This window comes from Humulus lupulus, chromosome 8, assembly GCF_963169125.1.
Source record: "Humulus lupulus chromosome 8, drHumLupu1.1, whole genome shotgun sequence".
Taxonomy (NCBI): domain Eukaryota; kingdom Viridiplantae; phylum Streptophyta; class Magnoliopsida; order Rosales; family Cannabaceae; genus Humulus; species Humulus lupulus.
Window position 1 is genome coordinate 24,372,342 of NC_084800.1, and position 27,017 is coordinate 24,399,358.

At 34.8% G+C, this 27,017-nt stretch overlaps 4 protein-coding genes across 6 annotated transcripts; 2 read left to right on the forward strand and 2 right to left on the reverse strand.

Annotated features, from left to right (window-relative positions):
* Window positions 1-1,212: 1,212 nt before the first annotated feature.
* On the forward strand, window positions 1,213-5,017 carry LOC133796411 (zinc finger BED domain-containing protein DAYSLEEPER-like). Of its 3 annotated transcripts, XM_062233908.1 has the most exons (3): window positions 1,213-1,484; window positions 2,414-2,515; window positions 2,741-5,017. In XM_062233908.1, the coding sequence occupies exon 3, from the start codon at window positions 2,741-2,743 to the stop codon at window positions 4,784-4,786; it is 2,046 nt and encodes a 681-aa protein (XP_062089892.1). In that variant the 5' UTR covers window positions 1,213-1,484; window positions 2,414-2,515; the 3' UTR covers window positions 4,787-5,017. The 3 variants fall into 3 exon arrangements, with proteins under 3 accessions (XP_062089892.1, XP_062089890.1, XP_062089891.1); XM_062233906.1 differs by lacking the exon at window positions 2,414-2,515; XM_062233907.1 differs by lacking the exons at window positions 1,213-1,484; window positions 2,414-2,515 and adding an exon at window positions 2,587-2,605.
* A 2,659-nt stretch (window positions 5,018-7,676) lies between these two features.
* Window positions 7,677-10,101, forward strand: LOC133796412 (putative pentatricopeptide repeat-containing protein At3g15930). The gene has a single exon (XM_062233909.1). The coding sequence runs from the start codon at window positions 7,807-7,809 to the stop codon at window positions 9,979-9,981; it is 2,175 nt and encodes a 724-aa protein (XP_062089893.1). The 5' UTR covers window positions 7,677-7,806; the 3' UTR covers window positions 9,982-10,101.
* A 64-nt stretch (window positions 10,102-10,165) lies between these two features.
* LOC133796414 (uncharacterized) lies at window positions 10,166-11,696 on the reverse strand. Its single transcript, XM_062233910.1, has one exon. It carries the CDS (start codon window positions 11,525-11,527, stop codon window positions 10,568-10,570), a length of 960 nt encoding a protein of 319 aa, XP_062089894.1. The 5' UTR covers window positions 11,528-11,696; the 3' UTR covers window positions 10,166-10,567.
* A 1,385-nt stretch (window positions 11,697-13,081) lies between these two features.
* On the reverse strand, window positions 13,082-16,277 carry LOC133796416 (protein FAR1-RELATED SEQUENCE 6-like). The gene is made up of 2 exons (XM_062233913.1): window positions 15,864-16,277; window positions 13,082-15,220 (listed from the first exon to the last, which is right to left on the reverse strand). The coding sequence occupies exon 2, from the start codon at window positions 15,218-15,220 to the stop codon at window positions 13,211-13,213; it is 2,010 nt and encodes a 669-aa protein (XP_062089897.1). The 5' UTR covers window positions 15,864-16,277; the 3' UTR covers window positions 13,082-13,210.
* Window positions 16,278-27,017: the final 10,740 nt, after the last annotated feature.

Below are 27,017 nucleotides of genomic sequence, written 5' to 3' on the forward strand. Positions count from 1 at the left end.
AAAAAATAACATTATCGAGCTTTATCGAGCTATTATCGAGTTGGAATCGAGCTACCATTTCTCAAAACAGAATACAAACCTAACCAAACCCTCCATCGAACCCCTATCGAGCTATTATCGAGTTATCATCGAGCTACCATTTCTCAAAACAGAACATAAACCTAACCAAACCCTCCATCGAACCCATATCGAGCTATTATCGAGTTAGCATCGAGCTATCATTTCTCAAAACCGACTATAAAACACAACCAAACCCTCAATCGAACCCTATCGAGCTCATATCGAGCTAATATCGAGCTCACATATTATAGATCCATTCGACCCCTTCTCGAACCCTTATCGAGTTTCCATCGAGCACTAAACCGAACCTATCGAGCTATTATCGAGCTAACATCGAGCTACATCGAGCTCTTACAAAGACCTTCTTCTACATACCATCGAACCGTTATCGAGCAAAAAAATTGCAGAAAACCCAGAAAAACACAGATCGCGGAATCTCTCAAAAAATCCCGAAAAATACACCAATATAGGCTCAGATCTGTTCAAAATAGCAAAAAAAAATGTAAACAAATAATACCCAACACAAAATGTAAAATCTCATTACTCATGGTTTTTCTCCTCCAAAAACTCTCAAAATAGATGTTGCCTTTGATATTAACGAATTCACAGAAACAATGGAGATAACTAACAATGATTTTGACAAGAAAATTATACAAAACTGTAGGTTTTATGGAGATTTCGTGAGAATTAGAGAGAGAGAGGGAGGAGAGTGGAAGAGAAGGTTTTGTGAATTTTTGATATAATGGGAGGGGTATTTTGGGTATGGGAGGAAAGTTTAGCATTAATTTGAAAATATTATTAATGTTGGGATTTTTTGGTAATATTAAGTATTATTAGAGATAAAAAGTGAAATTTTCCTTTCGAAATATCTTACTTTTTTATCTATTATTTATTTGAAGAGAAAATATCTGACTTTTATCGTAATTGGAATTATTTCTCTTGCGAAATATTATTTATTAATTTTTAAATGTAATAAAGAAGTTCATCTCAAAAAAAAAAAAGTAATAAAGAAGTCCGCGGGACTAAAGATGATCAACGGTCGAGATTGATTGAAGTAAGAGGTGATCACATCTATACCCATTGATGTCGGAGTACTTGACCGCCAAGAAATTTCTTATATAAGAAGTCAAAGGACTGATAAAATCCCATTTTTTATTTTTTATTTTTCAGCGTCCTTTTCCTTTCTTCCTTATTCCCTCCAAAAAGGCCTAAAAATCTCAGAGCCCTAATTTTGGTCCATTAGGGTTTTTGCCTCCAAAGCTCTAAACCTTTGGCGCTGAAGCCCATCAACTTCGTCTCCAACCTCTCTCTCTCTCTGTACATTCAAATTTTTGAATATCAACAATATAAAATTAAAATCCCTCCTTTCTTTTTCTTTTTTTTTTCTTTTTGGGCGCTTCCTGATCTCCAGAACTGCGATACAGGTAAAAGTTTTTTTATTTTTTTTCGGTCTTTTTTTTTTTTTTTAAATTTTAGTTTTAACTTTTTACTTGTATACCTAGTTTGTTTTCTTACCTGTGATAGGATGTACTTATAAAGTTTTTCCCTTTATATATATTTATATGTAGCGAGGTCGTTCATTTTCTGTACACTGTAGTTTTTGAACGAGAAATTTAGGTATATAAATATATATTTGGGAATAGGGGTTTCACCTCGTAAAGACATGAACGAGAAGTTCAATTAACTTATTTTTAAGTCGGGGGTTTTGTTTTTTGTTTTTTTTAGTCCCAGATTTATCAGGCATTTATAGAGTATTGAATTGTAGCTTAAGGTACAAGTAATGTTTAGTTGTCTGGGTTTCTCGGATGGAACAGTTTTGGGTCGAGGCTTAAGGAGGATATTGAAGTTTGAGGTGATATTTAATGTTAAAATCCTGTCTAATATGCTCTGCCTAGATACAACTATTCATACAAGTGGGCCACCGTGATGTATCCTGGCCCATTTAGAGAAAAAGGGTGACCTTCTTTTATATTATTTTATTCTTGGCTTATGCTTTGCTATAAAACGAGATTGTTAGTTCTTATACATTACGTACGTTGCAAAATGTAGCCAAAACCAAGACTAAAGCTTAATTTTATTGTTGTCTATCTTTTGCAAGCTTCAGTTATGATTTTTGTATAATTGAACTGACACTTTGAAAGATATTGTATCGTAGTTGATAAAAAATTGGTTTTCCATTATATTTATTTCGTATTTCAAGGTAGTTACTATTGATTAGCATTTGTTTAATTATTTATTAAACAAGAAAATTTTCAGTCTATCAGTTTTGCCTCTAGTTTATGTAATACTTAGTGAAGAACTCTAGATGTTTGTCTTACTTCTTTTATTTTTTATTTTAATGCCATTCAAATAGGATTGGAATCAGAGAATTATTTCTCTACAAAGAGTTTTGTTGTTGTATGTGATATTTTGCGGACCTTCTCCTGGAGTTATAGGTGCCCTATCACAAATCAGAGTATGATCGCTTTGCAATTATGTCTGATGCACTCATAATGAGAGACTTAGCCAGCTTCGCTGCCTGATATAGTATTTGAGTGTTTCCATTGTGGGTTTTGATTTTTTGGTGCTGAACTGACCTTTTCTGTCCATCATTATTTGTATAAGCATTTGCCTTAATTCTATTTCATTTAGTTTTTTTTCTTTCTGTTCTGGCACTAAATGTACATTTTGTTCAATGTAGATGGATGCCCTTTTAGTGCCAACCGATAACAATGAGCTTCTTAGTTCTGATATACTGCCTAATAAGCGGAGAAGGAAGAAGTCTATTGTCTGGGAACACTTCACAGTTAAAAAAGTTGATGCTGGACACATTAGGGCCTATTGTAAGCAGTGCGAAAAGTCTTTTGCTTACATTACTGGCTCAAAGCTGGCAGGAACCAGCCACCTTAAACGACATATTGCCTTGGGGATCTGCCCAGTAAGCCGTCAGAAAAATCAACTTATTACTGGTACACCTGGCTCAAGAACTGCTGTTGCTGACCCCCCAAAGAGACGTTACAGGACAACTCCTGTATTTCCAACCTTCATTTTTGACCAAAACCGCTGTAGTCATGAGATTGCCAAGATGATAGTTCTGCATGAATATCCACTTCATATTGTAGAACAAACTGCTTTTGTTGAATTCATTCGGACTCTTCAACCCCAGTTTAAAATGCCAAGTTTCAATACTGTTCAAGGTGATTGTGTGGCAATGTACCTGACAGAGAAGCAAAGCCTTTTAAATCTTGTGAATGGAATCCCTGGAAGAGTCAGCCTTGCTTTGGACTTGTGGGTTTCAAATCAAGATCTGGGGTATGTTTTTGTGACAGGCCACTTCATTGATGGTGACTGGAATTTACACCGCCGCATTCTAAATGTTATAATGGTACCATCTCCTGATTCGGCTGAGTCTTTTAGTCAAGCTATTGTGTCTTGCCTGTCTGATTGGCATTTAGAAGGTCGGTTGTTTACCTTGACACTTGACCAATCCTTTGTGAATGAGACTGCATTTGATAATCTAAGAGGCTTTCTTTCTGTCAAGAACCACATCCTGCTCAACGGTCAATTATTGGTTGGAAATTGCTTTGCTCGCGTTCTTAGTAATGTTGCCCAAGATGCTTTGGGGACAATGAGAGAAATTATTTGTAAAATACGTGAAAATGTAAAGTATGTCAAAACTTCAGAAACTCATGAAGAGAAGTTTTTAGAGCTGAAGCAACAACTCCAAGTTCCTAGCATGAAGGATCTTGTAATTGATGACCAAACTAAATGGAACACAACATATCATATGCTGGTGGCAGCTTGTGAATTACAAGAAGTCTTTGCGTGCTTGGATACCTCGGACCCTGACTACAAGATAACTCCTTCAATGGATGAATGGAGACAGGTAGAAGCTCTTTGCATGTATTTGAAATATTTGTTTGATGCAGCCAATATTTTAACTGCCCCAACATACCCTACTGCAAATGTCTTTTTCCCTGAAGCCTCGAAAATTCAGATGGATTTGATTCAAGCTTCCATGAGTGATGATCCTTTTATCAGCTACTTGACCAGACCTTTACATGAAAAGTTTGATAAATATTGGAGTAATTGTTGCCTGGTTTTAGCAGTTGCTGTGGTTATGGATCCGAGGTTTAAAATGAAGCTCGTGGAGTTTACGTTCTCCAAGATTTATGGTGAGAATGCTGAGACATGGATAAGGATTGTTGATGATGGCATCCATGAACTTTTTATTGAATACATGACACAAATGTTAGCTCTACCAGAAGTGATGATGGAAGAAGGAGACGATGGCATGATCAAATCAGAGGCCCCTCATGATATTTGTCATGATCATGAAGGTCCTTTTATATCTACTGGGGATGGGCTTTCGGATTTTGAAATATATATCTCTGAGATTACAAGTAGCCAGCAAATGAAGTCAGAATTAGATCAGTATTTGGAAGAGTCTCTTCTACCTCGGGTCCAGGAGTTCGATGTTCTGAGTTGGTGGAATCAGAACAGGTCAAAATACCCTACTCTATCTAGGATGGCCTCTGATATTTTGTCAATACCTGTATCTACTGTTGCTCCCGAATGTGTGTTTGACATTGAAATAAAGAAAATGGACAACTACCGGAGTTCATTGCATCCAGTGACTGTTGAAGCTCTTATTTGTGCCAAGGATTGGCTCCAATATGGATCATCAACACAAACACCCTCACCATCTTTTGAGGTTACCAATGCAATTGTGAAAATGGAATTTTAGGTTTAGATTTAGGTTTCATTTTCTTCCTGTAGGTAGACAATGATACCCTAATTGGATTTTTTTTCCTTTAAAATTTTTAAAGTGGGCCAATAAATGGTTCAAGTCATTGCATTATGTTCGTCTTCATTTTCATCTATTATAGAATGTTCATAGCTTTTTGGTGCTTGCAGTAGGAATTGTCCTATTCTTGGATTCTTTAACTTTCGGACCTTACCATGGCTAATTTTTCCATATTCTGGCTTGGTTGACTTGTACAAATATTTCAGATAGCTCATAATGCGTACTGTTAAAGTACTTCAAAAATATTACGATTTTGTGGGGCTAATAATTAGTGTCAGACAAAGGGACATAAGAATATATGGTATGTAAACGTTGCTCCTCATTGTTTATGTTTTTGTGCTCTTTTTATTTGAGAATTTTATGTTTGTAGAATAACAAGTGCTTTTTCCACCCCAAAGAACGGCATATTCAAGAACTGAACTAGTATAAAAATCATAATTGTGGTACAATTACTGAAATCAATGAATAAAAGGTTCTCCAAACTATTTTTTTTTCAAAGAATAAGGAAAGAGAAATACGCTTGATTTTGTTATGAATAAAGCAAAATGCTAATCTTTCTTTTTCCTCGAAGAAACTTCTCTACACTTTGGAGGAATGACTAATGGTGTGTGCTAATACAAAAATTTAGAGTAGTGTACGGTATTGTAATAATTACAGTGCAAGAGTTAATAGTGATTGTAATAAAAAATACATATATTTATTGATTTAGAAGAGCGCTGTTTAAGTTGAGATCATATACTAATGGAGATAAAAACAAAGTTACAAAAAAAGGTGAGATAGGTCGAAAATCATGTTTATAATATTTGAAATCAAGATCTAATTTTTTTTTTGGATAATTCGATTTCGACTTTCAAATATTTGTTGCCGTTTGTAAACATAAACTACAAGTCGTTATTGTTTGAAAGTTGATGATATCGCGCATAAGAAAACAATATGTCGTTTGACCAAACCGCATGTCGTTTTACTGTATAACCTTATCCTCAACATCTCATCCTGAGAAGAAAAAAAACCAATTGCAAATGGGAAATTTTAATATGTAGGCTTGATAAAAGTTATAATTACAAATAAATACTAGGCATATTAAAATTTTCAAAATAATGCTAATTTTTTGTACATTACCCAAAATGCCATTTTCACTTCTTCCTCATTCTCATTTCTCTCCTCTCTTCTCTCTTCCCTCTCTCTCTCTTATTTCACTCTCTCTCACCTCACAACACCACCACCACACTAAATATTATATTTCGAACAGATTTGGACATGATTTTTGGGTTTTTTTTGCGATTTTTTTTCAGATCTGAAACTCTGAAATCTGTAAAAAATCGACACTGCTCGATGGTGCTCGATGAGACCTTCAAAATCATGATTTTTCATGAAAAAATGACTTAGCTCGATGGTGGTTCGATAGTGGCTCGATGAGACCTTCAAAATCATGATTTTTCATGAAAAAATGACTTAGCTCGATGGTGGTTCGATGATAGCTCGATAGTGCTCGATGGTGCTCGATGCAATTATTGTAAGAGACATAATTTTTCACTTGGGTATCCGTTTGGGGTGATTTTTTTTTTGATTTTGGGTATTTTTTCAAGATCTACATGTTTGACATGTTAATATGCACATTTTGGAAGTGTATCACTTGTAAAAAATAGAAAAGTGCAAACATACCTCATGTTTAAGACATCTTTTGGTATATTTTTAAGTTTTAAACTTCCGAAATGTGCATATTAACATGTCAAACGTGTAGATCTTGAAAAAATACCCAAAATAAAAAAAAAATCACCCCAAACGGACACCCGAGTGAAAAATTATGTCTCTTACAAAAATTGCATTGAGCACCATCGAGTCATTATCGAGCTACCATCGAACCACCATCGAGCTAAGTCATTTTTTCATGAAAATCTTGATCTTGAAGGCCCCAGCGAATGGTGGCTCGAAGCCACCTTCAAAATCATGATTTTTCATGAAAAAATGACTTAGCTCGATAATGGTTCGATGGTAGCTCGATAGTGCTCGATGGTGTTCGATGCAATTCTTGTAAGAGACATAATTTTTCACTCGGGTATCCGTTTGGGGTGATTTTTTTTTTGATTTTGGGTATTTTTTCAAGATCTACACGTTTGACATGTTAATATGCACATTTAGGAAGTTTAAAACATAAAAATATACCAAAAGATGTCTTAACCATGAGGTATGTTTGCACTTTTGTATTTTTTACAAGTGTTACACTTCACAAATGTGCATATTAACATGTCAAACGTGTAGATCTTGAAAAAATACCCAAAATAAAAAAAAAATCACCCCAAACGGACACCCGAGTGAAAAATTATGTCTCTTACAAGAATTGCATCGAGCACCATCGAGCACTATCGAACCACTATCGAGCTACCATCGAACCACCATCGAGCTAAGTCATTTTTTCATGAAAAATCATGATTTTGAAGGTCTCATCGAGCACCATCGAGCCACTATCGAACCACCATCGAGCAAAGTCATTTTTTCATGAAAAATCATGATTTTGAAGGTCTCATCGAGCTGGCATCGAGCACCATCGAACCACCATCGAGCAATGTCGATTTTTTGCAGATTTCAGAGTTTCAGATATGAAAAAAATCGCAAAAAAAACCCAAAAATCATGTCCAAATCTGTTCGAAATATAATATTTAGTGTGGTGGTGGTGTTGTGAGGTGAGAGAGAGTGAAATAAGAGAGAAAAAGAGGGAAGAGAGAAGAGGGAAGAGAGAAATGAGAATGAGGAAGAAGTGAAAAGGGTATTTTGGGTAATGTGCAAAAAATTAGCATTATTTTGTAAATTTTAATATGCCTAGTATTTTTGTGTAATTATAACTTTTATCAAGCATACATGTTAAAATTTCCCTTGCAAATTTAGCATAATAAACTGTGTATGCATTATTTATAAGCTTAAGCCTTTTTTTTTTCAACTTCTCACTCTTGGGAGTAAGCATAATGATCTCCATGGCATCCCAAGCTGCAACCCACTTACCCTCTTTGGAGAACCTACCAGTACCAGTTATCAACCTCTTAGAGAATTGCAAGTCCATTGAACAACTCAGACAAATCCACGCCCAAACAATCAAATTGGGGATTACGTCACTTCCCCTTGTACAGAATAAGATTATCGCATCCTCTTGTGCTCAACAAAACGACAACATGGTGTATGCGCGTCAAGTGTTCGACGGAATTCCTGAACCAAGTGTCTTCGTTTGGAACACCATGATCAAAGGCTATTCTAGGATGCATTGTCCGCGAGACGGGGTGACCATGTATGTAGCTATGCTAGGAAGGAATTGCAAGCCTAACCATTATACTTTTCCGTTTTTGTTCAAGGGATTTACTCGTGATACTGCATTGGTTTGTGGGAAAGAGTTGCATGGTCATGTGCTTAAATTTGGGCTTGATTCGAATATTTATGTTCAAAATGCTTTGGTGAATATGTACTCTTCGAGTGGCCTTGTTGATATGGCTCGCGAGGTTTTTGACTCGAGTTTTGAGAGGGATGCTGTGACTTGGAATGCAATGATATCTGGGTACAATAGAGTAAAAAAATTTGATGAATCAATGAAGCTTTTCAAAGAAATGGTGAGAAAAGGAGTGTTGCCCACTTCTGTTACCTTTTCTTTGGTGCTTTCAGCTTGCTCCAAATTTAAAGATTTAGAAACTGGAAAGCAGGTTCATAGATATCTCAAAGAGAGCGGTATTGTGCCTAATTTAGTTTTGGAAAACGCTTTGATGGATATGTATGCATCTTGTGGAGAAATGAGTACCTCACTTGAGATTTTTGAGAGCATGAAGACTAGAGATGTAATTTCTTGGACTACCATTGTCACAGGGTTTGCAAATTCAGGACAACTTGATTCAGCTCGGAAGTACTTTGATGGCATGACTGAAAGAGATTATGTCTCTTGGACGGCCATAATTGATGGATACTTACGAGTGAACCAGTTCAAAGAGGCATTGGAACTTTTTCGTGAGATGCAGACTTCAAAGATAAGACCAGACGAATTCACGGTAGTTAGCATCCTAACAGCTTGTGCTCATCTAGGTGCGTTTGAACTAGGAGAATGGATTAAAACTTATATAGACAAAAACAAGATCAAGAAAGATACCTTTGTTGGAAATGCACTAATAGACATGTACTTTAAGTGTGGCAATGTGGAGAAAGCACTCATGGTTTTTAATGAATTGCCTCAAAGAGACAAATTTACATGGACTGCTGTGATTGTTGGCCTAGCTGTCAACGGACATGGTGAGGAAGCTCTTGATATGTTCTCTCAGATGCTGAAATCTTCAGTTAAACCAGATGAGGTAACATGCATTGGCGTTCTCTGCGCCTGTACTCATACTGGCATGGTAGATAAAGGAAGAAAGTTTTTTGCTAGTATGATCCCTCAACATGGAATTCAGCCAAATGTGGCACATTATGGATGTATGGTGGATCTTCTTGGCCGAGCAGGGCATCTAAAAGAAGCATATGAAACAATACTTAATATGCCGATGAAACCAAATTCGATTGTCTGGGGAGCTCTTCTTGGTGCTTGTAGAGTTCATAAAGACACAAAACTGGCTGAAATAGCGGCTAAAAAGATTCTCGAATTGGACCCTGAAAACAGTGCTGTTTACGTTCTCTTGTGCAATATATATGCAACTTGCAATAAATGGGAGCGTTTGCGTGAGATAAGAGAAATGATGAGCAGTAGAGGAATCAAGAAGACCCCAGGATGCAGTTTGATAGAGATGAATGGTACGGTTCATGAATTTGTAGCTGGAGACCTGTCACATCCTCAATCTGAAAAAATATATTCACACTTGGAAAAAATTACAACAGATTTAAAAACTGTTGGGTATTCACCTGATACATCAGAGGTATTTCTGGATATGGGAGAAGAGGAGAAAGAGAGTGCAGTCAACCGCCATAGTGAGAAGTTGGCTATTGCATTTGGTCTTATTAGTTCTAAGCCAGGGGTGACAATTAGAGTTGTGAAGAACCTAAGAATGTGTGTGGATTGTCATGGAATGGCAAAGTTGGTATCTGAGGTATACAATAGAGAAGTAGTTGTTAGAGACCGAACCCGGTTCCACCATTTCAGGCACGGGTCATGTTCATGTAAAGATTATTGGTAGAAGTATAACGCATAACGCTTCACTACCAAGGATTCTAGACTGATATTGTATATGGTAGAAACTGCCTAAACATGGTAAATGCAATACCAATTAATGATTTCGAACATGATTTTAAGAATATTTGATATGCATTTACTAAATCTTTTTATAGCTTCAAATATGCATAAACAAAACCCAAGAATACTAACTCAAATAGTCAAACATGTGGATTGCTCTCACAACTTCTAAGTCCCTCGTGAGTATCTACGTAGCAATTGCTATATGAATTTTTTTTTTATTGTTCCTCATAGTAGCAATTGCTATAGTTTTGTAGTCCTCAAAGTCTATATGGCTAGACGGGGAGCCTAGTTTTAAAAAAAATATACATAAACAAAAATATTACAATAACCAGATTATAACTCATTAGAGCATTCTTGTTACACAAACCACCAATCAAAAAAGTAAATATATTTATCAGGGTAATACTAGAAATCTAATCACAAGAACTATGCCAATATATATACTGACAATTGTAATCTCTAATAGTAGCAGTAGTAGTAGAGTCTTACACAACCGCAAATAGGCAATCCGAAGCAGCTTCAAGTCATCAAGTGGTACCTGGGTCAAGTACAGGAAGTCTGCAATGTAAGCTGATTGACTTGTCCATTTGACGCGAACCAGGAATAAAGAACTGGAAGATCACCGTCAAGCAAGCACCTTGAGGAGCAATACCATAGAAAGCACAATCTGGCTTAGCCATGTGGTAGCACAGGCTTTTAGCAAAATGCTTCACACTAACTTGCACAGACTGACCGTCCCCTCTTAATATGGCCCTAGAGGATCGAGTTTGGGCACTCAAATTTCGATCCTCAGCTGGAGCCTCTGCCTGAACTCCTATGACAAACAATTTCCTGAACTCAGCGCCCAGCGTGATCAGAGTCGTCGAAATCTGTACGTGTAAATCACCATATTTGGTGATGGAGACATTAAGCAATTCCCCCAAGTGCTTCATTCGATCCACGAAACTCTGCAACTGATTCATATCAGGAACCTGAACAAGAGTCTGAGGCAAATCCTGAGCCATGTCGAGAGCTGTTTGAAGCTCGAGAAGTTGAGCTCTGGACAAAGGTTTCGAGATCGGAACATCTTGGATCACTGCCGATTTGAATCCCTTGGTTTCGAAGGTGAGGAAAGGCATTGGCTGGGTCGAATTTACAGGTAGCTTCTTCACCAGTTTAATCTGGAGGCGATTCGCCGTGGGACCAGTTCCGAACTCTGTACAGATACTGACGCTACTACGAAGAGCTCGGTGGAGGAGTGAAACGTCGACGGAAAAGGCGATTCGGTCCTCGTTCTGGCTGGAGATTCGGTAGTCGTCGAAGAGGGCTTCTTTGCGGAATTGGGCGATGGATTGGATTCCGTCGCCATTGAGAAGATTGTGGAGGAATATAGCGTGGTCTCTGGTAAGGTAGAGATGGCAAATCTTCCCCATCTTGTCAAGAGCTGGTAAAAACCTCTTTGCCAGAAGGATAACACCATTCTCAGTGAGAAACGCTTTGAACTTCATCTCTCTCTATCCTCTAGGATTCGCAATATTTTCTTTTCAACTAAAATTTTCTCGGGAAACAAACAGTGGGCTTAGGGATTTGAATTTTACCAGTGCGAAGTGAGTCAGCGCCAAAATATGAAGACTTCGCTGCTACTCGTGACTACATCTACATCAAGGAACTGGCGCCAAAGCTTAATTCGCTTGGTTTGGGCAGGTCTTAACTTGTAAATAGATCCAGAATGTAAGGGTATACTTGGAATAAAATACGCTTGGGCCTGCTAGTATGCTAGCTCAAAATATAAACCCAGCCCAAGCCCAATCAGCTCGGTAAACTTAGACTTGGTATTGTAATTGTATAGAGGGAAGATTAATTCATATGTGAATGGGAAATTTTACTATTCATGCAAATATCAAAAATACCCTATTCATCCACTATATATATGTCCATTTATACTAATATTTTCCTTAGTTTTAAAAATACCATTGTCATTGGATACTCCCTATTCTCTCTCTCACTCTCTCGATCTCGAAACCAAAATCTAAAAAATCTCTATCTCTCTTTTCGCATTCAATGCCGAATCTGTGGGCATTATCTTTGACGACCACGACCACACATCAGTGGCAAAAAATCTCGACCGGAGTAGGCAGGTAGGCGAGAAAACCCAAAAGATCGGCGAAACAACCCCAAAATAGAAAAAATGTAAGGGATTTACTTGTTTATTATGTAATAAATTTTCTAGGCCTAGTTTATTTGTTAATTTTTTGTTCATAGGATAGATCAAGGCTGGGAAATGAAGAAATCTGGGTTTTTTTCGAGATTTTTATTCACCTCGATAGGGCTCGATAGTATATGTTAGGTTCTGGATTTGATTGTACCTCGATAGGCCTCGCTAGCCTCGATAGAATTAGGTACACTAATTTTTGCATTTGCCTTGATAGAGTTAGATATATTTTGATTTTGCATTACCTCGATAGCCCATGCAAAATCATAAAATACCTAATTCTATCGAGGTCTATCAAGGCCTATTAATGCAATAGATCTCGATAGGCCTCAATAGCCCATGCAAAATCATAAAATACCTAATTCTATCGAGGCCTATCGAGGCAATGCAAAATAAGAATATAATGCAAAAATCAGAGTATGTCTAATTCTATCGAGGTCTGTCAAAGCCTATCGAGGCACAATCAAACTCAGAACCTAACATATACTATCGAGGCCTATCGATAGAGGTGAATAAAAATCTCGAAAAAAAAACCAGATTTCTTTATTCCCCAACCTCGATCTATCCTATGAACAAAAAATTAACAAATAAACCAGACCCAGACAATTTATTACAAAATGAACAAGTTAAAGTGAGAAACAAATGACAAGGTTATTTTTGGAACTAAGGAAAATATTTGGATTAAATGAACATGTATATAATAGAAATGGTATTTTTATTATGTTACCTTATTTAATGCAATAGTCAAATTTCCCGTGTGAAATGGTTTCATAATCACTGTAATATGATTTTTGGCATTTTTCTTTTCAAATTCATGTAATTGAAAAAGAAAAAAAAAAGTCTTGAGTGATTATGAAAGTTATAAGTTTTTTATCTTTAAGTAAGAGGAAAAGAAGACAAAAATGGTACAAGAAAAATCACGTATTCTAATTCTAAGCTACAAAGATGAAAGATTCCAAATTTTATACATTAAAATAAGTTACACCAGATGATCTTCTTCGGTAAGACGAAGCTTGTTCAAAATCTCCTCCAACGCCTGAACGGAAACTTTGTACCGCTCTTGTGATTTTCTGCCTTCCTCCACAACTTGAACAATGCATTTGTACAGATGATCGTATCTGTGAATTGGATTATTAACATCAATGCCACTGTCACTGCAGATGCTACTAATAACATACTTCCGCTTCACATCCTTTCTCCACCGCGAAACTATGTACTGCACCGGAATCTCCTCCATGCCATTTTGGCTGAGGACCCAAAGCGCGTGCCTGCATAAATACCCTTTGAAGTTAAACATGCCACAGACGCATATGACCTCCATCTCCGGTGGATTAAACAGAACCTCATAATCTCTTGCTTCCCTCACATTTCCATCTACTTCAATTTGTTCCTTTACTACATATGTCATGATTGGTCCATCCGAGTTTGACTGTCTTGAGCAAAAACATGAATACATTCCCTCCACTTCCCTTTCAAACTTTCGTAGTATGCCGTTCGTGTACAATCTTGAGAGCTGCATCTCGAAAGAATATCTTGTCTTTGAAGTTGGGCTCTTTGAATCCAAATCTGCCAATGCTTCAAGCTGATAGTGCTTCTGCAGAGCTAGATCATATTTATCTAAGAACTGTTTTAAGGGAGTATTTCTGTCCAGATGTTCTTCGAAAAATGATGAGACAACCTCATTTGGTTGTATTGGAAACATACCTGCCAAAAATACATCCTTAAAAAATGCAGGAACCCAGCGTTTCCTGTCTTCATATAATGATTGAAGCCATTTCTGATCTCTAATTCCATGAAGCTGGATCATGTCCTCCCACGCTGCTTCGAATTCCTCAGGCCTCTGAGAGTAGTATACTGCTCTATTCAATGCTGCATTAATGGCATCGTACTCAAAAAAGCTTCCCAATTTCTCTGGTACCTTTTGCATTATTCTTGATAGACAAAGGCATTGAGTAGCTCTTGGGAAAACATCTGCAACAGCAGTTTGCAATGTGTCGTTTTGATCGGAAATGATGACTTGTGGAGGGCGTCCTGACATACATGTAAGCCACGCCCTGAACAACCATGTGTATGATTCAATTGTTTCACCTGCAAGTAAACCACAACCTAACAGAACAGATTGCCCATGGTGATTTACTCCAATAAATGAAACCAGAGGAACTTCATATTTATTTGTCAAGCATGCAGTGTCAATGCACACTACATCACCAAAATAACTGTATGTGACTCTAGTTCTTGCATTGGCCCAAAACAAGTTCCTCAAGCATCCTTTCTCATTGAGATCCACAACATAAAAGAAATTTGGATCTACCAACTGGGAGCGACAAAAGAAATTTTGAACTGCTTGCGAATCACCTGCTTCAAGCTTCAACTGATTGGAGTGGTCAATACTCCTACCAGATTCTTCTTCATCAACATCTATGCTTCCATTCACCTCAGCATCAACTATCACAGTTCTGAATTGCTTAATTTTCTGAGTTTCTTCAGGACCATCCAATTGCAACACTCTTTTGGTTCCAACGCCTATGTTTTTGTGGGATTTGTAGAATTTTCCACTAGCAGGGCTAATCAGGTGGTTATGCTCTAGTTCCACTTCAATAATTCTCCATCTTTTGGTGTCCATTAGTCTGAACTTTATCATTGCTGGGCAACCAGTTCTTGTTTCTGGTCTTGGGCGGTTTGCATCACTTTTCTTTTTGAAACCTGCACTGCTGCAACTAAGTTTTCCTCTGTATCTTTCTTTACTCTTTCTATACCATGTATTACTTACCCTAACACCAAATCCTTGTTCTTTGGCATAACAATTATAAAAGTAATATACATCCTCATAAGAATCGAACTCCATTCCAACTGAAGGAGGCAAGGGATTTTCCCCTTCACTTATGCCACCTTGACTGACATATTCAGTCATGCCACAATCTCCCTCGATCTCCAACTCATCTCCATCGTCATCGCCTACTGGCTCGGTGTTGAGAGAAACTTCGTCCATCTTTATAGAGAAAATGAAAAACCAATAAGCCAACAAAAAGAAAAGGAAGAACTGTCACATAAGAAATCATAATCAAAGGAACAAAGTGAAAACTAAGTACTAATCCATTAACAAAAAACTGCACCTACTTTAATCTCATTTCTAGGGTCTTCACTAATGACAAACCATACGAATTATATCCCAATTACTACCTTCATGCTAACTCAAAGACAAAAAATTCTAAGGTTGTATTTGAAGATGCATTTATAGCTATAATTCTAGTAAGCTTTCAACTTTTTCACAAGTTTACTTATTCTTCCAGCATTAATTAGACACATTCAATTGCAACAAAATAAATAAATAATTATACACATTCAACATTGACAAAACCTCAGCATATATAAACCCACAATAGCCATTCTTTTGTACTTCCATATTTCTCCAAAAGAAGGGAAAAAACAAGGATTTGAGAACTACCCATGTACTATATAGTTCGATGTTAGATGATCTACTTTTCATGAGCTTGATAAATAAGGGTGTGAGAAAAAGAGAACAATAGCCAGAAAAAGGTTATTGTTATTAAAATTTTCTAGGGAACCAAACGAGTAATAGAAATTCAAAGCCAGAAATTGGTGTCAGTATTTTGATGGCTCTCAACAATTACCTTAGAAGAGACCGTGCCGGAGAAGCGTGAAGCGCACGCGCAGTGTGAGCAGAGAACCGAGAGGGCTTTAAATTACTCCTGTAGCCTCATCAATGGTCACTTTGAAAGCATAAATAAAATCTCAAACTTGGACAGGGACAGTAAGAAAATATATTGAAATATATTTTTCTCATACCAAAAAGTTTTGATTTTGATATCTCTCAAATTTTAGCTCCCAATAAGAGTCAAAAGATTTTACATTATACAGACTCACTAAAGAGAAGCTTAAGAGATGGTCCTTGAGAGAGAGACTCACGCCATTTACGACGCCGTTTCTCTATGGCAACTTCTTAACTGCTTTTTTTTTTTAAAAGAAACTGTTTTGCTGATTTCCCACTTTTAATTTCGTTCCTCTATGGCCTCTTTTTTAACGTTACTTTTTTTTTTTTGGGATTTTTTTTAACGTACTTTATTTTATTTTTCATTAGAGAAATTGGAGTCTGAATATAGTATATTAGTCGTACTATTTATTTTATTTTATTTAAGGACAAAATTCTGGAAAAACGACATGTTAAAACGAAACCAATCCGTAAAGACGACATTATTCCAAGGAAACGATATCATTTTGGAAAAACGACATATATGTAAGAAACGATTTTTAAAAAAAAAACAACACTAATCCGATAAAACGACATATTTATAAAAAAACGACATAACTTTGATAACACGATATCTCTCCGGAGGAAAACCCATAAAACGACATTTTTTTTAGTAAAAAGACCAATTTCATATAAGAAAATGTAGAGTATTACATTGGTCTCGTTACTTGGTAGAAATTTTTTTAACAAGTAAACTCATCACCCATCTAGGTACATGTTTAATAGTTAATTCAAAAAAGCAGCACTTGGACGGACCGATAATAAATGTAATATCTCTAATGACAATAAATTATTGAGATAGTAGAGAATTCTTAAAAAGTTTAGAAAAGTATATTTTTAGTATCTCTAAGATACATTCAAAAGAGAAGCTAAAAAAAATTACAACCTAAAGCTTCATCTTCTTTAGAAGTAAAATATTTCAGTTGAAGCTCCATCTCAAACATCGTTAGGCATTAAACTGCATCTTCTGGTGTGTAGTTTTTCCACCAAACTCGATCATCCTCTTGCATTAACTTGCATTATCTTATCATACATAAATTTGCTCCCATATCAAACCATAAAACAAATAAGCAAAAGTAACTGAGAACATAAACTTAATAAATAATAAAAATAAAAAATAATAATTAAAAAGGATTGGGAAGAGGCATTAAGCTTGTAAAATTAGGAAAAATATTTATTTAACATAACTATTGAAAATGTGATTTTTTTTTAATTAAAAAGTGGGATGTTTACTTTTGGACCTCTTTGAAGGGAGGTCTGATTATAACATTTGTTGGTGTATCTATATTATGTTTTTTCCATATTAAAAAAATAATGAGAAATACAATTTGTTTTGTTTATTATTTTTAATAAAATTGAGAGAAATTTACATAAAGCACTATATTAATCCAAAAAATAACATATATACAGTCACAAGAAATTTTTTACGTTTTTACGATCGAAATATTTTTTCTTTCTTTTTTATGATTTACGCATTCGAAGTCCCTTTTCTAACCAGGTGGAGATGGTGTGTCAGCGACGAGTCTTCGACATTGTGGTTGTTCGTTGACGATGGTGGCGCACATGGTATCCTCAACGGTGGTCTCCGATTGTTGGTGGTGTTGTTGTGAATGGAGGAGGAAGAAGAAGAAAATGAAAGAAAGAGGTGGATAGAGGTGGCAATCACTTGCATGGAAGAATACTCGCCAGTGGTATGAGTGCTTGGCATGTGACTTGGCAGCTGTTGTTATTGTGGCAAAAAAAGAGATGCGGAGAAGAAAGGAAATTTGGGACTGAATTCAAGACTTTCGCACTCTGACTGGAATCCCAGTCACAAGTCATATTATATCTCTTATTATTGGGAGTGAAGAGAAAGCTCTCTAAGCTAATCAGTCTGTCACACCCTCTCAGTTTTTTTTTTTTGTTCTCTGCACCAATGTGAATTTCATTGCTATGAAGTTGGTGCTTACATGTTTCTAACCAAATGTTGTTATTGAACATGCATTTGTTGAGATCTAATTTCCACGTGATCGCGATCAGATCCCCGAAGGTTCCACCCAATTCATGCAGGTTTGTTGAAATCTATAGTACCCTTTCCGATATTGATGACATGCATCTTGTTTCATTGTTTGCAGTAGTAGTAGTAGTATATGTAGCTCAACTGAAATGCAGTAGTAGTAGTAGTATGTAGCTCAACTGAAACTGCATAGAAGATGGTTAATTTTATACTTCCAACTCATTTTCTTTTACATCATTAATTTGACAACTATTTGGAAGGCTAAGAGTGACGTTGAGTGCAGCTCATACTAGGAATGATTTGGTGAGCCTCATAAATGCACTATCTCGCTGTATAGATCTCAAAGAAATAAGTGTTAATGGCTCATCATATGCATATGTGAGGATGTAGTTTTTCATTCTTTTGGAAAACAGAGACCCTTTGTTATTGTTATTAACATTCCTGAATTAAAATAGACATTTTTTCTAGTCAGAATAAAGTGAAGCACTTTATTTATTAGATTTTAGATTTTTGTGATTCTGCCTAGAAGCTTATTCTTTCTTTATTGAAATTTGAAACATATGAAAAGATGGTGCTTGATAATGTGTTAAATTATTTAGTATTCTTGTCATTTTGAAACGAATAAGGTGGAGAGAGATGGCAATCACTTGTATGAAAGTCATGGTGCTTTATACATGTCTTTAGGATAAAAGTAGTGATACGTGTAACCAAATTGTATAAGCTTTATATAGTCTTTTAATAAAGAGAAAAGACTAGTCATGCATTTATATTAGACAAACCCACTTATTTATTCTTATGGAGGTGCATAATGTGTTTTCAGGATAATAGTAATGATATGTGCCAAATTGTATAACTTTTATATAGTCATTAAATAAAGACAAAATACTAGTCATGCATTTATCAAACTGATTAGTACTCAAAAATACACATTTATTAATTTAATGGTCAAAATAAATTAAGTTTTAATTAATATTTTTATGGAATTAATATGATTTAATTTATAAATGAAAATATTTAATTTTAATTTAATTTGTTTCATGTTGTAGGATTTAGTATTTTTGGCACCTGGAAACAAAGGAAAAAAAAAAAGAAAGAAGAAAGAAATAAAATGTGGCATTTTTTAAAGAAGAAAGCTCAATCACAACCCAGGCCCGTGTCCTGCCCAGCCTAGCCGCTTGGAGCCCAGCCTGATGCGCGCCACCTGTATCCGCGGACCCAACTCCCTGACTGTGAGCGACTTGCGCGACCTGCTTGGAGCCAGCCCGACTCCCTGCTGCCTTGCCTTTTCCTTCAGCCAGCCTTGGCACGTGGCTTCCTCAGATTAGTTGCGAATGGTTTAAGTTCTAGCTGCCACCAGCCATCCATTAACTCATTTCTTGTGCATGTTGAGCCTTGGACCTCCTATTTTGAGCTTTAAAGCTCACATTCTCTGTTGTTTTAGAAAAATGCGCATGTTGATCACTCACTAAAATAGATAGGTTAATATTAATAATAAGATTTGATTTTTAAAATCATATTTTATTATTAATGTTTTAGATTTATTTTGTAAACCTCATTTGTAGTTTAATTTATTTTTAGTCATTTTATTCTTCTATAAATAGAGACTCTTCTTTCACATTTGGAATGTAATTTTTAGGTGGCAAAACTCTACTAAATTTTAGTATCAGTTCTCATATTTTTTCTCTATAATTTTATGAGAATGTCTAGCATAATAGGCTAACATTCTTATGAAGGTTAAGATGATCTTATATGCACTATGACTTTGTTTGGTATTTTTTATTCTTAAAGTTTATATATATGAGTGATTTATTTTCTTTCATCTTGTTATCTTTATTTATGTTTACTAATAGTATATAGATCTTGTCAAGCACTTTCTATGTATTATCAAATCAGTGAAAATAACATAGATAATATCTTTTTCATTTTCTCCATCTCATTCATATATATTTACTTTTGCTAAATCTATATAGAATTAGTCATGTTCTTTCTATATATTTTATAAATAGTAAAACTAATATTTGTGTTAGGTTTTATGTCCAATCTTTTATTGCATTATTGTCAATGGTATAATGTCATTTTTAGATTTCTCATAAGATTTATCTCTTCCTTTCACAATAAAGAATATTAATCACTTGAATGCATTTTTGTGAAATATATATGTGCTTCAATATTAAATCTTCCAAATGAATGGTTGGGATATGAACTATTCATTTGTGTAATTTTTGTGAATGAAAGATCCAAATAAATAAGTATGTATATTGGTGACTTTTGATCCTTCCTACTTGTTACCTATTGTTACATCAAACTTTAGTCTATATTTATTTCTAATCTTTAAATCTAAAAAACAACAAAAATATCACTTGTTTTATTTCCCTCATATTCTTTACCTCTCAACTTTATTTATTGTTAACTTTATTTCTTTGTCTCTTTGTGGAATCGACCGCTCGATCTATACTACAACCACCGCTTAGTGGATGGACATTTTGGGCGTTAATCACAAACAAACCCCGTCATTGTTTTGATATTGTTTTTTAGTTTATGTTGGGTTGATGCAATGCATTGAGTCTATTATTTTGGGGTTGATGTCTAGGTGATTTTAAGTTGTTAGTTCAACATTGTATTGTTTAGGTTTGTGTATAGTTATCTAATATCATTTTATTTTTGTATTGTTTAGATTTATGTATAGTTGTTTTTATGTTGTTTTTTAGTTGTTTAAGTTTTTGTATAGTTGTTATGTTGTTATGTTGATGATTGAGTAAATTTTTAGTTTTTCTTGACGCATTTTTAAATGCAGTGATAAGTTTTTCAATGTTTTGTTTTTGTTGTTTTTTAGTTTATTTTGGATATATGTTTGGTTGTCTTGAGATATATTTTGAGTTTACTTTTGATACTGTTGATCCCAAAAGATGGTGTTTTAATAATTAAGCTCGCAAGTGCACGAATCGTTTCGGAATATAATGTTCATGTAAGTACGAGGTCGAACCCATGGGAGTTGACTAACATCAAAAGAAACTATTTCAAACAAAGCAAGAATATTCTAACCTAGTTCCAAATATTTGATGAGATTTTGTTTTAGAAAAATAAAACACAAGTAATAAAAAAAAAATTAAGATTAAATCGAAAAATTGTTTTCAAATGAGATATATAAAATAAGATTATTAAGATTTTAGAATCCACAAAATGCAAGTTCAATAGTATTTATAAGTATATTGATTCCCAAGTTTTAATATAGTTGAAATAAATCACACTATATATTTTTTCAAAATATATTTTCTATTCAAGCACAAGTACTCTTTCAAAAAGGTAGGATTTTTCTTCACTTTTATAAGATATAATTTCTAAGCATTAGTTGTGTTACAACCTAATGAAACTACAAAAAATCAAAGAGATTATGTTTAGGCAAAATATGATACTCATGCTCTAAGAATTAGATGTGAACAATTTAATGAAAAACATTTAATCAAAGAATATCATATTTTTGCATAATGAAGAACTAAGTGTAATATGCTTTAACACTCAATAATAGATGAAAAAATGCATATCTTTGATAGAAAAATCCATAAACAATGTTACACAAATGGGAAATCAACATACAATAAAAAATACTATCTAGTTACATTTTGCTTCATCATCATCTTAATAACCTTTGAAAAAGATTAGAAGCTCATAACTAGATAAAAATTACAAAATAACATACTTGACATGCTCTTCAAAAGATGAAAATGGTAGAGAGAAACTAGTGAAAAGAAGAGAGAAAAATGTGTAGAAGAGGTTGAAAAATATGAAGAAGAAGAGCCCCCCAAATGGTTTTACAAGACTCTATTTATAGGCAAAATGTAGAGATTAAATTAATCAAGTTAAAATAAATAAATTGATTAATTTAATTGTGTTGGGAAGTGGTAGGATAAATAGAGTAAGTGTAAGAGTTTTGGAAAGATGAAATGTTTGGTTGGGTAAAATATTAGTGAAAAGCTAGGGTAAAAAAAATAAATTATGAATGTTTATTTAGGTAAGAAAAATAGGGAATAGTGAATTGATATTTGAGTGAAAAATATTGGGAAGGAAAAAATGTGGTCTTTGGCCTTTTTGGGTGGCTGTGTTGGCATGGGTTGCAAACTGGGCCTGGTTACTTGCTGAAGAGGAGAGTGGCGTTGGGCCTGCTTTGGTGTTGGGCTGGCTATAATTGGAGAAGTAAATGGATGATGAGGAGAAGAGCAGTTGGGCCGAAACTTGCTGCTGGAGAGTGAATGGTCTTCGGCTGGCAGGAGTTGCTTGGACATACATTTTTCATGATGGCTTTGATGGCTTTGATGGAGTTGCTGCTGGGCTTTGATGGAGTGTTGAGGAGAGTGGACAGGTGGCGCGTGGAGAGCAGAGCTGGGCTCAAGTGGCAGGCGGGCCTGGCTGGTGAGTGGGCTTCGGCCCAGGTGCTTGGTTGGCTCCATTCTTCCAAAAATAACATTTTTTTCTCCTTATGCCTTTTTCTTTTCTTCACTCTTTCTTGGCTCTTCAAGAACCAAAAGTAGAACCACATCCTACAAAATAAATGCAAATTAAGTCATAATAAAATATTTCCAATTATAAATAATTCATATAAATTATTTGAAAATATTAATCATAACTTAATTTAGCATTTAAGTTCAACAATACTCATTTATTTATTTATATAAAATTTTACAACAAAATAATTATAAAAATACATAAAAGTCTATAAAAATTAAAATGAAACTAATAAATCCAAAAAGTAATTAAAACTTAATAATTTAATTAAAAACTTAAGAACTAAATCATTTTTAGCTTAAAAAATGTGATAAAATAACTCTAATTTCTAGTTATCAGATACATTTAAAAAATACAATAAAAAATTGTTTTGAGGTTATTTTTTTGTTGTTTTTTAGTTTATTTTGAGTTAATGCAATAAATTAATATCTAGTTGCCTTTTCAACACTGTATTGTTGTGAGGTAGTTGTCGTGTTGTATTTAAGTTGTTGTTTTTTTATATTGTATTGCAGTATGTTACTTTTTTAAAATGTAAGAATGATTTTTTTGATATTGTTTTTTTTTTGTAGTTACAATGAGTTGCACTGTGTTGTTGCGAGATTGTTGTCATGTTGTTGTTTTTTTAATATTATGTTTTGTGGGTTGATGTTTAGTGTAAATAGTATTTTTGTAATTTTGAAACATTAAAATCGTATTTTTGAAAACTTGAGTTAGTAAAATTAAAAAATAAAATAAAAGAAAATACCGTAAAATTGTAAAAAAAATTATACAAAAAATAAGTATTTATGAAAGAACTCCTAAAATTAAAGCATAGCATATATAAAAAAATAACGAATAACCAAAGTTGATTAATAACCTTTGGAGTTCCTTTCTCAGAAACTGGACTAATATTCCGAGACAAACTTCTGCTTGAAGTTATGCTGAGTTTTCCTGTGGTGAACTTCAGGGAATTGAAGTAAGCTTCATATGGCTTCTTGGCATTAGGTGTGTCTCCCTAAAGCTTATGGAGGGCTCGGGTTTAGGGATGGGGCGATCTGGAATAGAACTATTTTAGCCAAGTACATTTGGGCTGTTTCAGAAAAGCAAGACCTTCTTTGGGTCAAATGGATCAAGGAAATCTATTTGAAGGGAGCTAATTTCTAGAGTTATGCTCTGAAACCAGACATCAGCTGGTATTGGAGGAAATTGTGCCATTTAAGGAGAAAATTCAGTAAGAGAGAGGTTCTTGTTGCTGGGATTTCAGGGAAGTTTAAGCCTTCAAAATTATATAACAGTACCCTCAATCAGTAGTTAGTGGGGTATAAGCATGCAGTCTGGTGTAAGTTGATTCTCCCTAAGCACCGGTTTCTTCTTTGGCAGGTGGTCAATGCTCACCTTCTCACTCGAGACAATTTATTTAGAATCAATTTTCAGTTGAACAACCTCCTTTGTCCAGTTTGTGAAGATCATAATGAAAGTCACACTCATCTCTTTTTTGAGTGCTACCTGTCCAAGATGACGCTTACCCTTATCTTTGCTTGGATTGGGTTTAAAGCTTGGCGTAGTAATTACAATGGCTGGGTGGTTTGGCTTAACAGTGGGCAGATTGGTATCATTGAATCTATTTTGAATTTGGTGTTAGCAGCTGTGATCTATAGCATTTGGCGGAACAGGAATAGATGTGTTTTTTATGGTTATTCTTTGACAACTAGTAGTATAGCAAAGGAAGTTATAAATTTAGTCAAGTATAGATTATACTCTATTAATAATAGGAAGATTTCTATTCAACACCACCTTTTTATTAGACAACTTCAATGTAACTAATGTGTGTTCAAGGGCTATTTGTTATCTGGGTGTACAGGTTTTTTGTTTGTTGGTTAGCCCTTTGGTTGTACTGGACAGTTTGTCCAATGAAATTTCTTTCTTCTTTCTTCTTGATTAAAAAAAAAGTTGATTAATAACTTACACCTATAAAAGCTATGGATAACTACCTAATCTAATGTTGTTTTTTATCAAGTTCCATCTAATGCTGGTAAAGTAAAAAAAATATTAAACAAATTGACAAAAAAATGTACATACCTGTTCGAATCAACACATCTGTTGGAAAAACAGTTATTTAGATAATCATTAAAAAAAATGTTTCTAAAAACAAACTAAACACTATGTTCTAACCGCTCCTTCCATAACAAGGAAGAACACATCAAAACTATCGGAACATATAGGTTCGAAATGAAATACAGAGTGAAAAAAATTAAATAAAAAAAAAAACATGTGCAACATATCAATAAAATCTTGTGCCATTAATAAATAATTGAGAGATGAAAAGAAAAATATATATGAAAAGCTGCCCTAGTTAAATGCCAATAAAACACTAAAGATGTTAACTACTCGAAAACATTCACCAAGAGCATATAACCGCATTCATACGAAAAAAGATATATTAAAAAAAGAAAAGAAAAAAATGATGCCCTTGAACAAGATAAAAATGGCAGGGTACAAACATGATTTCTAAAGTTTAAATTTTGCTAAAAATGATTAAAAGCAATAGAGAATACGTTATAAATGGTAAATAAGTTTACAATCATAGATAAAAAGATAAGCATAGTGATAAATGTTTAGTTAAGGAGAGACAATTTAGACAGAAAGTTTTGGAGGCGGTTTGAAGTTGGAGGTTGTGCTCGATTTCGTTGACTCTGGTCACTATTTGATCTTGGCTGCAGATGCTTATTCTTCTGATTTGTTTTGCAACGTGATTGATTGCCATCGACAGTTTCATTCAGTCTGATGTTATTCTTGGAAAGACTAAGATTGAGAGCCAAAGATCCGGCACTCCACCACTTAACGGTGAAGTCGTGGACAGATCCGGAGGGGGATTGGCTAGCCATTGAGTGTTCTGATCGCGAAATGCTGGAGGAATTGCAAGAAAACGACGTCAAATCGGAGAAATCGGCCGTGAGAATGCTGGATTTGACGAGGGTGGTCGGCGGTGGGTGTTGCTTGTCGTGCCCGTGTGCGAGGGAGAGAGTAAATAACAAATTATTAAAAGAGAAAAATGTTATTTTTCTTCAAATATTCTAAAGAACCAAACGAGTAAAAAAAATTCAAAATCAGAAATTGTTGTCAGTATGTTGATGGCTACCGTAACGTGAACCACAAGCATTTAATTGGCTGCGAAATTACTTAAGTTTTTCAAAATTAACAGTAAACTACTTCAGTTTCTCAAAATTAACAGTTTAATATTACTATATAAATATTTTACATCAACATTGCTTAACAACCTGTTACGTGAGGTTAAATTTTCTGTACATGTGATGCATACGTAGCAATCTCTGATTAGTACAAGCCATTTAATTTTTTATTTATTATTTAAAAAAGTTATTTAACTATTTAAAAAATATAAATAATTCATTTTAAAAATAAAAATGAAAGAAAAAATATGATTTTAAATTACAAAAATAATATGAATATAAAATTGTCTTAAGCCTAAAAACTAATAGTGTTATTTTATTTTACTAGATTTATGAAATAAAATAGCGTTCTTCCCCATTCTTCATTGTTCTTCAGCAATGAAGTTTTATCAAACAAAAATAGTGTTCATCCCCATATTTAACAATGGAATAAACCCAAACCAAATAGTCTCCACCATTGGTCTGTGTCACCCCTGTACTCGTTGGAGCAAGTTTTAGCCAAGCCCCAGTTCCAGAAAAATATGAACAATGAACAAAAGACCTAGAAGAGTATGAACAATGAAAGAAAAAGAAAACCAGAAAAATCAGATTTACAAGATATACAGAGGTAGTAACCCCGATAACCACCTACGAACCATATATCTCGACCCTACACCACCCAATCTCTTTAGAAACCTTTGCTTTTTCTCTGCAATTTAAGGTCAGATATGGTATTCAAAGAAAAAAGTTCCAAAAAAAAAACTCCCGTCCGAGCTCACAGAATTACCGACCCCGTCGCGACCTCGAAGATTTCAGAGATTCATCTTCTCCGGCTCCGACCCTTGGCCCCATGCTTGTTAATCCAAGAAACCAGAAATGAAAAGGCAGACCCAAATAAACATAAATATACACTGAGAAATTCCCAAATCAGTGATCCATATACCCAATCGGTGGACCATCGAAGCTATGCAGTTCCTCTCGTCTTCTCCGGCACCGTACCCAGCCCTGGATCTGTTCGCCTGCATCATTTTAGTCCGTGCAACGAGATATGCACCTGCATCTTCTGGTCCTCAGCCCAGATCCCTACCTCAGCCGCTGCCCAAATCCCCAGCTCTGTTTGAGAAAAGTATCGTGCCATCAAAGAGAAGAAGAAGAAGCATCCATTGAGAGAGAGAAGAAGAACAGCTAGGGAGGGGGAGAAGAAGAATCGTCGTCGGGGAGAGAGAGAAGAAGAACAATAAAATAAAATAAAAAATGTTTGATTTTTAATTGTTTAAAATTCTTTATTATTTTTATTAATTTTTAATATTTAAATGAATTTTTAGAAAATAATTAAATATGGACCAATCATGTATTGACACGTAGGCACTCACTT